General features: G+C 38.7%; 1 protein-coding gene across 1 annotated transcript in view; it reads left to right on the top strand.

Moving 5' to 3' along the window:
* Positions 1-707: 707 nt before the first annotated feature.
* cftr (CF transmembrane conductance regulator) overlaps positions 708-12,439 on the top strand; it is a 52,873-nt gene continuing 41,141 nt past the window's right edge. Inside the window, exons 1-4 of the mRNA XM_030732235.1 lie at positions 708-792; positions 1,725-1,835; positions 6,580-6,697; positions 11,312-11,527. Of these exons, the coding sequence (XP_030588095.1) occupies positions 740-792; positions 1,725-1,835; positions 6,580-6,697; positions 11,312-11,527 (498 nt within the window). The 5' untranslated portion in view covers positions 708-739. The remainder of the gene's footprint in view (positions 793-1,724; positions 1,836-6,579; positions 6,698-11,311; positions 11,528-12,439) is intronic.

The raw sequence follows: 12,439 nt of genomic DNA, 5'->3' as shown, positions 1-12,439 counted from the left end.
GCAGCTTCTGGACTAACCTGACTCTAAAACCTGTTGGTTCTGTCAATATTTATTATATTCTTTATGTTTAAACAAGAAGTAAGACTAAATGTGAAAACCTAACTGGGAAGTGGGTCGGATTCTACAGTGTTAAATTTGTTATTTCTACTCTTATTCTCTTTTCGAATTAATATTTAACATATTAACATTTAACAGAGCGCAAATAAAACCAGGATAATTCCGATTTTTATGAGTTCTGGACTGTTCCCCACATCTTTTCTGATCAGCTAACTTGTGCCTCTTCATCTTGGTGCCACAATATGTACCCTGAAGTCAGTCGACGTGGAAATGACGTTTCAATTCTTGGCGAGCCCATAAAAGATGGACTGTCCTCTCCCTGTCACAGAGGAGTGAGAGAGAGAGAGAGATAGAGCGAGAAAGAAAGAAAGAAAGAAAGAAAGAAAGAGAGAGTGAAAGGAAGTTACTCCAAGCAGACTGACCAGAAAATAAACCTAGGGAAACGCGCAAAGAGATAGAAGACATCCAGTTTTTAGCTTTTGGAGGAAGAATAAAACAAGGGAAACGCGCATAGTGATAGACGTCTTTTTCCCTTTGGGGGGGGTGGGGGGACGAAGATGACTGCATAACAACAATACATTCAGCGCAGGCACAAAGTGGAGAATATAAGAGAAGAGCATCTCCTCCGAGCCACGCGGGGGACACTCAGGTGCAGAGAGCTCAAACTGGCGGCGCTCTTAGAATGCAGAAGTCACCAGTGGAAGATGCGAACTTCATCTCCAAATTTTTCTTCTGGTAAGAAGTGTTTCGTCTACAACCTTTTTTAAGTGGCCTTGGGGGTGCAACAGACGAACTGCGTGTGCACCTTGCTAAGCAGACAAAGCCGCTGCTCCTTGTATTTAATGAAAATGCAATGATAGATAGATAGATAGATAGATAGATAGATAGATAGATAGATAGATAGATAGATAGATAGATAGATAGATAGATAGATAGATAGATAGATAGATAGATAGATAGATAGATAGATAGATAGATAGATAGATAGATACCCTTTTATTCTTCCAAAAGAAATCACTGTCTTTCATTCACTGGCTTAGTGAGATTTCTGTTCTTCACACATCTGCAGAAATCCCGTGCGTAAAATACGCGTTTGCAAAGTGAGTTGTGCTCTGACTTACTATGTTCTAGGAAACGATTTTTTTTAAATCGTCGATATTTGTGTAGCGTGCTATGAATTGTAATATTGCAATTTTTTTGCATGGATTAAATAGTTCATTCTTTCAATAATGTTGTAGCATACATCCCACTTCCTTACTCCAGCTAGAGATCCCAGACAGGGAAGCAGTACTAATAATTTAAAAAAAAAAGAAAAGAAAAAAAAAACAGATTATATATCATCTGGATGAGACAGCCTGTTCAAAAGTGGTTCAGTCACAGATACCAGCAAATATTTGACTTTCTCTCAGTTCTCTGTCATTAGTCTGACTGTGAAACCCAAGACTTATCCTCTACAAACACAGAAACAATTCTATTTCAGTATAACTTTTAAAGATGAATTATAACGTTTGTATTTTAATATTCTGTATATACACACTTTCTTTTGTCAACAGAGCAACACAAAGCTCACCTAGAGTTCCAGTGCACTTTGAATAAAGGCCCACATCCTACTTTCAAACAGCTGATATCCAACAACCTGTGTAATGTGTTTTGTTTTTTCCCTGTAGGTGGGTAACACCACTGCTAAGAAAGGGCTTCAGAAAGAAGCTGGATCTGTCAGATGTGTACAAGGCTCCCTCCTTTGATCTGGCAGACAATCTCTCTGAGAGACTTGAAAGGTTTGTACATCCCGGAAAACAATACTTGTGAATACTTGTTCATGAGATCTAGTTTATTAGAACAATAAAACTTTATTTTTTATATGTTTCCTAACAGTGTTTTCCCCTATGCTTTGCCCCAAGTTCAAGCCTGATTTGGGGAACTGGTTGTAAGGCACTCTCTGAAATTAATTAAATCATTAACTGAACTGCATCCAGACTTTATGAAAACATGTACAGAAAAAGTTTGGTTATGTAATGATTACCTACACTGATGCAGGTAGCATGTGCAGTAATGAAGTCCATTAGGTAAATTGAATTTGTAGACATTCTGAAACCTAGAAATATATGGCTTTGATATTTTCCATGCATGTTCAGTTACATGTATTTACAGTAGCAGGCTATGAGTTGTTCTTAGAGTCACTATAAGGGCTTCCATTTAAACTGGGGTTGATTTAACCCAAACCTCTGTGTGCCAGCAAACAGGCAGACTGCAGATGATGGACAGGGTTAACTACTTTTCTTTCTACGTTTGCACCTGTCTTGGTCTCTCTTCTCTGACCTATTTCCATTTCTCTCTAAGCCACTCATTTGCTCTTACTTTCCATTCATTGTATTCTACACAGAACCAGATAATGATTCAATTTCTTATAATGAATTAATTTAGGTTTTGCCTGTTGAGCCTAATCCTGGCAGCACAAGGGGGTTCTGATATTGTTTTCTATTATTTGTTGCTCTCTTCTATTTATCCATATTTATTCTCTTCCTGTTCTTGTAGCCATTAGCAAGTGGCACATTTTTGACAAATGTTTTTAAGGAGTTTTGATGTTCCCAAAAGTTAAATACTCATGTTTCTTCCTCCTTTATATTTTTTTAAACCTTGCCTAATAACCACAGTGGTGCCCCACATGGCCTTGCCTTTTTGTCACCCCAGGGGCTGTTGTCATGCTGAATGTGGCCAATAAGCTCCTCAATGTACCTGGGTTTTAAAAAGTCGACCTTTAGAAAGTGCCCAGTCCCCACCAGGGTGATAAATGAGCAGTGGTGGGTGATTTTGCTTTCATTATTCTGATCAGGCAAACAGTGAGGCCTTCTGGGAACGTGAACTTTACCTTCCATTAAACCATGCTGTGTACCGTCAGCCTCTTTTATCACCCTCAGTTCAGCTCAAGTCTTTGAGCTTTCTTGGCATGAAAAGCATTATCTAACAAGAGCTGGAATGAAGTCTAGTAAAGACAACACAAGTACAACACAAAGAAATCTGTATTTTCAGTTGAATTTTAATCAATTTAAATATTGGTCTCACAATCATAGTTGTGTTTTTATTTTAGACATCAGTATAAGTTGTTTCTCTGGGGTAGTAAACAAATGACATACTAACTGAGAAGACTACTACCTAAGTCCAGTCTAGGAAACAACAGGTTATCATGTGATAGCCTTGGCCTGCTAATATTTTAAGATAAGATAAAATAGCCTTTATTAGTCCCACTGTTGGGAAATTCACAATGTTACAGCAGCAGATAGGACAGAGCAGGAATTAATAGATAACTAGATGAATCACAACCCAACAATAATAATTAATATTCCAAAGTGCAGTGATTCGATTTTTATTAGCGCAGGTGTTGAGAATTGCACACTGAGATATGTACAGGCCCCAGTGTATGCCTGTGTGTATTCACTGCTGTGCATTGTAGAGTCTGACAGCAGCTGGAAGGAAAGACCTCCTAATCTCTTTTTCACACACCATGGGTGCAGAAGCCTGTTATTGAAGGAGCTGGTCAGTGCTGAGTGACCTGCATGGGGTGGGAGGTGTTCTTTAACAGGGATGACAGCTTAGCCACCATTCTCCTGTCGCTCACTACCTCCACTCTGTCAAAAGGGCATCCCAGAACAGAGCGGTCCTTTTACCTACATGCAACCAAAGTCTGCAGAAGCATGTTTGGTCACTGCTACTCAGACTGCAAGCAGACAAGAAACAGAAGCTAGAAAGCTTTCAGTTTCAAAATCTTGTCACCTGTATCTATCAGTGTTGTATGTACATTTATTAAAAGGATGTTTTTTCACCTAGCTTTTTTATCCTCCCTCCCAATATAAAGTGGGCGGATATTGTTGTCATACCGTCCATCATTCTGTCCATCCGTCCATCCGTTCGTCCGTCCATCCATGAGGTTTTACCTTCCCAGTTTAGAGATTTTAAAACCACAAGAATTTGAGCCATGAAATTTGTCAAAAACTCGTGAACTTTGTCTGTATTTATCTGAAGTGAAGCGTAAACAACATATTTTGCCAAATTAGGGAAAATTTGTTTTCCAGAAGGTAAAAAGGTGTGTGCTGAATGGTTTTCTGTTATGAAATGGGGATGTAATGTTATCCAGACTTCAGAATTTGTTTTATATTTTCATTACTGGCGGGAGGATATCCCCATCAGTGACGGGTCTTGTTTAACTGGTCAGCAGAACAATTAGTGCAGTGGTCATCACTGTTGCCTCACTGCTATGTGTGGAGTTTGGATTTTCTCCCTGTGCCTGCGTGGAAATTCCAGGTTCCTCCCTCAGTCCAAGGACATGCTTGTTAGATTAATTGATAATTTGATATTGGTGTGAATGTGAGCATGAATGGCTGTCTAGCTCTCTGTGTTGGAGAGTGGTGACCTGTCCAGGGTGTGCCCTGTCTTTCAGCTTGGATATCCTCATCCCCTCCATCCCCCCAGCCCCACAGTTCTCCTGTTTTTGCCCCAGATTTGTATACCTAGGCAACACATAGCCACCTGGAGGTTTTGCATAACTCACTGTAAGTGAAAATGCAAGCACTATCTTTAAAATGGATATTAATCTCTTGGATTGGATCCCTACACCTACGAAGTGAGACAAATACGAGTCAAATCTTCAACATTTATCCACTTATGGGTTTTTTTTTTGTTGTTGTTGTTTTATTGTGTGTAATCACTTTCTTCTTCAGTTGTTACTTCTACTTCTTTGCCCATCGTTTCTCTTCTTAGTTTCTCCCATTGCTTACTGCTACTCGTTGGCCACATCACTGCGGTTATAAATAACCCTTGCAGAACAATGTAGCTACTCTCTGTAGCTGTACCTGTCTGCCAAAACTGTTGTAGGAAGTTAATCAAGTAGAGTTATAACAAAGCCACAGCAAGCAATGCCCAAAAATATTTGTAGAAATTGCTAGAAAACTAGACTCAGATCCTTAATATCTACAAGGTACATTTTTGCCTAAAAAAAATTCCTTCACAAAAATAATCCACTTTCAATTTAGTTCTATTTTATTTATAAAGTGCTAAACCACAACAAACTATCGCCTCAAGGCACATTATATTGTAAAGTAGACCCTAGAATAATACAGAGAAAACCCCAACAATCAACTCATCGCCATGAGCAAGCACGGGGTGACAATGGGAAGGAAAAACTCTCTTTTAACAGGAAGAAACCTCCAGCAGAACCAGTCACCTGCCACAACCGGTTGGGGTGAGGGTAGGGAGACAGGACAAAACACATACTGTGGAAGAGAGCCAGAGATTAATAATAAGAGATGTCAATATGGGAGAAATACGCCTTTTTTTTTTAGTCCTTGTCAGTAATCTTACTGCAGCATTTTGGATCAGCTGAAGGCTTTTCAGGGAGCTTTTTGGGCATATGAATTACGTCCAGCCTAAAAGTAATAAACACATGAACTAACTTTTCAGCATCATTCAAGATTTTTCACTCTTCATATTAGCATTGTAGGGCATATCCTGGTCAAAAAGGAGTCCAAGATTCCTCACAGAGTTAGTGGAGGTCAGGGTAATGTTATCCAGAGTAAGTATCTGGTTAGATACCAAGATTTTTAGGGTCGAGTACACTAACCTCAGTTTTATCTGAATTTAGAAGCAGGAAATTAAAGGTCATTCAGGCCTTTTTGTCTTTAAGACAATCCTGTGGTTTAACTAATTGGTGTGTGTCATCTGGCATTATGGATAGATAAAGCTGGGTATCATCTGCATAGCAATGAAAAAGTATGCTATGTTTTCTAAGGGAAGCACGTGTAATGTAAATAGAATTGGTCCTAGCACATAACCCTGTGGAACTCCATAATTAACCTTGGTGTGACATGAAGAAATTGAAATCTGTTAGATATATATGATTCAAACCACTGCAGTGCAGTACCTTTGATACCTATGGCATACTCTAATCTCTGTAATAAAATATTATGATCAGCAGTATTGCATGCTGCACTGAGGTCTAGCAGAACAAGCAGAGAGATGAGTCCACTGTTAGAGGCCATAAAAAGATCATTTGCAACCTTCACTAATGCTGTGTCTGTATTGTGATGAATTCTGAATCCTGACTGAAAACCTTCAAATAAACCATTCCTTTGCAGATGATGTGTTTTACAACTTCTCTTTCAAGAATTTGTGAGATAAGGGAAGATTGGAGATTGACCTATAATTAGCTAAGACAGCTAGGTGAAGTGATGGCTTTTTAAGTAATGGTTTAATTACTCCCACCTTGAAGGCCTTTGGTACATAGCCCAGTAATAAATAAATAGAAATTAATAAATAAGTGAACAATAGGTTTTTTGTTCTGTGACTTAATCATCAGCCAGAGTTGTGAAACAGACCATTAAACCCTGGAAAGCTGGTTCATTGCCAAAGAAGTAGCAGACAGATAGAAGAGCCAGAGCCAATGCTTTCTAGCATTTTTATGGTAGTTGTGTGTTTCTCCCATTCGTCCTCCTTCACTGATGTTGTGTTGTAACTCTTTCCTCCCTGCAGAGAATGGGACAGAGAGGTGGTGTCAGCCACAGCCAAGAGAAAGCCAAAGCTGCTGAGAGCATTAGCCCGCTGCTTCTTCTGGCCTTTTGCCTTCTTTGGTGTCCTCCTCTACTTTGGGGTGAGTCTGTCAGTCTGTCTCCTCTGGAAGAAGCACGTTCCACATCTGTAACCGGGAACTGTGATGTTCAGTCATGCTTGCACATGATTATTATGCCTTGACCAGCTTGATGTTGGGTTTACCTTGTAGCTAAAGCATATAAAAAGTTTGATTTTGAACCACACACTGTAGAATACAGTTAAGTACTGCTCACATAAACCCCGGTTTCTAAAAGGATATTTAAAAGCACTGATTGGGATATACAACTTTCAGCTGTCTGTCTGAGTTTTTATATAGTACCAGTCAAAAGTTTGGACACATCTTCTCATTCAGTGTTTTTATTTATTTTTTCCTACATTGTAAATTAATACTGAAGTCATCCAGACTATGAAGGAACACATAAGTATCATGTAATAAACTTAAAAGTGTTAAGCAAACCAAATGTCTTAGACTTTAGATTCTTCAAAGTAGAAACCTTTTGCTTTCATTACAGCTTTGCACACTCTTGGCAATCTCTCAATCAGCTTCATGAGGTAATCACTTGAAATGGTTTTCTTGAAGTCTTGAAGGAGTTCCCAGAGGTGCTGAGCACTTGTTGGCTGCTTTGCCTTCACTCTGCAGTCCAACTCATCCCAAACCATCTCAATTTGGTTTAGATCAGGTGATTGTGGAGGCCAGGTCATCTGAGGTGAGTTTGGGGTCAAAAAGTCCACCAGACCGTATCTTTACATTTTTACATGCTGTAGTACCACTTTGTGGAATATTCAACTTACTTTAATTTTCAACTTACTATACATCAATAGAATCTTCCTAACTCAAATTATAAGAATGTGTATGAAAGAAATCCACAGTGACAAAAAAGTAACTAAAAAGTGCACTAACACACAAGGAAATTGAAAATTGTTTTTTGTATTTGCATATTTTTCTAGATACAGAAATGCCATAGCAGTAAAGTAATGCTAATGAAAACTATAAAGTGCTTGGAGGATGTTTAGTTGTTTGCACTTTCTACACAATTCCTGCGAACCTGTTAGAGGAAGGATACAACGCTCTTTTACACGTTAAATGCATGATATGTAAGTGTAGATCCTCTGGTTTTGTATGCAAAAAAGAATTATTGCTCTATGGTATGTGGTTGCAATTCGACCACCATTTACAAACAGTTACACAATTAGGAGTTACTCTCCAGTTACGCTCCAGCCGGTCAGTACGTGTGCCTTGGATTTTGAATAAATCTCCAACAGTGTCACCAGCAAAACACCCCCATACCGTCACGCTTCCTCCTCCATACTTCACGGTGGGAACTACACATGTAGGAACCATCAGCTCACCTTTTCTGCGTCTTGCTGCTCACCTTTTTCTGCGTCTGGGGTGGTCCTGATGAGAGCCAGTTTTATCATTTGATGATCTTTGCACTTTAGGATACTTTCAAAGTTCTTGAAATTTTTTGGACTGACTGCCCTTCATTTCTTAAATTAATGATGGACTGTCGTGTTTCTTTACTTAGTTGAGTAGCTCTTGCCATATTGTGGATTAGAACATTACTCAAATAGAGCTATTCACTGTATACCAACTCTACCTCTTCACAACACAACTGATGGTCTCAAACACATTAAGAGGCAAGAAATTTAAGATATTAACTCTTGAAAAGGCACAGCTGTTAACTGAAAGCCAATCCAGGTTCATAAAGCTGACTGAGAAAATGCCAAAATGTACAAAGCTGTCATCTAAGCAAGAGGTGCCTACTTTGAAGAATCTAAAATACAAAACATATTCTGGTTTGTTTAACACTTTTTGTTTACTAAATAATTCCATATGTATTTCTTTATAGTTTGGATGACTTTAGTATTAATCCACAAAGCAGATCTTTTTAAATTATGAAAAACCACTGAATTAGAAGGTGTGTCCAAATTTTTGACTGGCAGTGTATGATGAAGCTGTAATCAATCTGTCTTTCAAATAAACCTGCTTACCTTTAAGTGTTGTCTCTCATCTGGAACAATTAAAATCCCCGAGTAAAGGCAAATTAACATGAAGGAAATTAGCTCTTTAAACTTGGGCTTGAACATTTCATGTTCAAATCCAAAATAATTAGAGTAACACTGTTCTACAGCTGAGTGAAACATAAAGTAAAGTTCAGGTGTTTTCCCATTACTGTTACAACCTCTTATATCCATTGACTGTAAAAGATGGAAATTGTTTGTGGGTCCGATAAGTGAAGCCAGTGAGGTAATTGCTTTAGTCTGGATTTTTTTATAAAGACCAGGAGAGGGTGGCTCCTGTGGTTACAAAAAGAAGTCAGAATATATTGAATGAAATTAACTTATGGTCCCAAGCAGAATCACAAAGAACAATAAAGCAGGGTATGCTTTGGGACTTGCCATATGGGCAAACATTGCCCTTGGTCATAGCCACTCGTAACTTGTAATATCTGCTTTCAAAACACTAATATAGTGATGGCCATAATGCTCAGCTAGAGTCTTTAAGACAGGACATCAACAACAATTACTTTATATGCCCAAGTAGAGCTGTGAGCATGCAAAATGTCCAGCCTAGTTAGATTGAACATTAAACATTTATCTTTCCAACTCTCTTGTAAAAAGCACAATGTCCTATTGTACCCATGTCAAAATAGCAGGTAATCGTCCTTGGGAGCACCCTCACCTAAAATAAATTGCTAGTACTGAGAGTGTATGTGATTACAACTGTCTGCTGTTGTGTGCTATATGTGAGAAAGGGCAACTTAGACAAATGCCCCAACTTGATTCCCTCAGCATTGCCCAGATTTCATGTGGGATAATTGTTTTGTTTGATGATGAATTTGTCCATCTGTCATCCAATCATTCATCTGTTTCCATACTGACTGGAATTGAACATATCCCACCACACACAACACTCCCTTGCTCATATTATCAGTCCATTTGAGGTAGGCGTGTAGCCCAGTAGTAATGATGTATCAGTCAGAAAACTCCAAAATGTATTTTACTGTTACACAGTTTTTTGTTTTTTTTAATTTGTACATATTTGTTCCTTGAAGTATTTTAATATTCTGCTATATCAACCTGAGACACTTTGTATTGATGTCAGTTATTGTAAAATTATGGTCAACACTGCAACCAGAGAAACAGTAAACAACAAAGAGTAAACTAAATACTGTGTCAGGTCACAAACGCATTTATTATAAACATTCAAGTCACTCACTGCCACCTCCATCGATGTGTGTGTGTGTGTGTCTGTGTGTGTGTGTGGTAGATGTTAATTGCACTGTCCTGCTGGCAAAGTCCAATAAAGCTATAGGGCAATGACGCACAAACATAACAAGCATGTCACACCATGGTGTCACAAACCAGCTCACTGTCCCAGGCCTATGGGAAGCTCCAGACAGCAGCCATTGTGTAAGTTAGTGCTGTTGGTGCTGGTTGTCATGATGACAAGAATGCCTATTAGATTTTAAGGAGATACTGTGGGGAAACAGAGAAGCTTTGAAGACAGATCGAAGTGGAAGCCAGCATAGTGTTCTGGTTATTTACTGCTATTAGATATTTGGCAGAAATCTTTGTATGTTTGGCATCTTGGTTAATGATCCAGTTTGATTGATTCCAGATGTGAATTTATTATTTTATATATATATATATTATGTAACAGTATTTTTATAATTTTTTTTTTAACTTTTATCTCATGTTGTCAATATAAAAAAATATTGGAATATGCACCTACTTTAATTAAGGATGCACTTACTGAGAAATTTTGTCTAAAATAGCAGTTTAAAATGACAGGAGGTCTGCCTGCTGATGCTGAAACTGATTGTTTTTTATTTGTTGTCATGTTCCTAGTCTGATGCCTAGTGTTTGGGGTTTAAGTGTTGTACTAATAAAGTTAAGCACAAGTAATGCCCTTACCTCCACGTCCTGCATTGGGGTCCTCCCTGCCTTGACTGCCTGCAGCAGCTGTGACACCTGTGTTCTCTTCCCAGCTATTCTACTTGTCCTCGTTATCTCTTGGATGTATATTGTCTGCATTTTCCCCTATCTTTTGATGTTTATCCACATTGTGTGTCTCCCCGCCCCCTTAGTTTTGTATTTTAGCTCCAGCACAGCTGTGTTTGTTATTTCTTGTTACTCTTTTAATAAAGCCACATTTAGGTTCAGTTTTAGCTCTGCATGTCTGCACTCTGGGGTTCTATCCTGCCTGTCACACAGCCAGCCATGACATTTTTGCTTGCATTTATTTATTCCCCCATTTGTGCCAGGCAAACAAAGAAATCATCATTATTAAAAATGGACTATTTTAAGGTCATCCACTCATTCATCGCACGGGCTTTTGACCATTTATGCAGCACACAACAGATAAACAGTTGACCATTAGTATCAGTAAATGTTACTTTCTTAAATGGCTAGTACCAGTCAGCAAAGCAAATTTTTTACTGCAAGCCCTAATTTAAAAGATATTGTTGTATATCTTATACATAATGGCAAGTTAAGTTATGAGCATATTGCTCATAACTTACCATGCCTGTAACAACCTGTAACTTGATGATCTTCCAAGGACACAAGGAAAGCTGATTCTCTAGTTATGGAATAACTACAAAAAAACAGTTATTCTTTTCTCTTTGTTGTCCCATATTTTTTGATGCAGGAGGCTTCCAAGACAGTGCAACCTCAGATTTCGGGTCGCATCATTGCTTCCTTTGACCCATTCCATGCTGCAGAGCGAAGTCAGGGACTCTATCTGTCCTTGGGCCTTTGCCTCCTCTTCACTGCCCGCTTCCTCCTGCTGCAGCCTGCCATCTTTGGCCTGCATCACCTGGGCATGCAGATCCGCATTGCCCTTTTTAGCCTTATATACAAGAAGGTAAGGGAAGAACATCATCTATGATTATTATTTTTTTCACCTTCATGAACTTGTTAACTGTGTCTCAAATGCATTTTTAACCTTGAAAAGTGATATTAAAATATTCAATTGATATTAAAATTCATCCATCCATCCATTCTCTTCCGCTTATCCTTTTCAGTGTTGCAATGCATTTTTAATTTACACCATAACTAGAGTAAAATGTATAGTGTTTGGTCTTGAAATGTTTTGGAGGGCAAGCGTTAATTCTTCCTTGCAGCCAGTGGCACTGAGCTGCTGATAGCACATTAATTATATACTTGTTACTTTTAGTTACTGCTGTGGCAATCTACTGTTAGAACAAAACAACCCAACTGATAAGATGGCCCTTGCATTTCTTAGATTTTTTTTTTTAGTATTAGTTTGAAGATCAACTTCTCCAAAACTGCCTCATAAGCTAAATGCTTCCCCCTTGTTTGTTGTGCATAATTCAATTCAGTTCAAATCAATTTTATTTATATAGCGCCAAATCACAACAAACAGTCGCCTCAAGGCCCTTTGTATTGTGGGAGAAACCCCAACAGTCAAAACGACCCCCTGTGAGCAGCACTTGGCGACAGTGGGAAGGAAAAACTCCCTTTTAACAGGAAGAAACCTCCAGCAGAACCAGGCTCAGGGAGGGGCAGTCATCTGCTGTGACTGGTTGGGCTGAGGGGAGAGAAAAAAGACATGCTGTGGAAGAGAGCCAGAGATTAATAACAATTAATGATTAAATGCAGAGTGGGGTATAAACAAAGTAAATAAGGTGAATGAAAAGAAACAGTGCATTATGGGAACCCCCCCAGCAGCCTAGGCCTATAGCAGCATAACTAAGGGATGGTTCAGGGTCACCTGATCCAGCCCTAACTATAGGCTTGATCAAAAAGGAAAGTT

Source organism: Archocentrus centrarchus, chromosome 6 (assembly GCF_007364275.1).
Source record: "Archocentrus centrarchus isolate MPI-CPG fArcCen1 chromosome 6, fArcCen1, whole genome shotgun sequence".
NCBI lineage: Eukaryota > Metazoa > Chordata > Actinopteri > Cichliformes > Cichlidae > Archocentrus > Archocentrus centrarchus.
The sequence above is the reverse complement of the archived record's forward strand: the minus strand, read 5'-3'. Positions and strand labels throughout refer to the sequence as shown.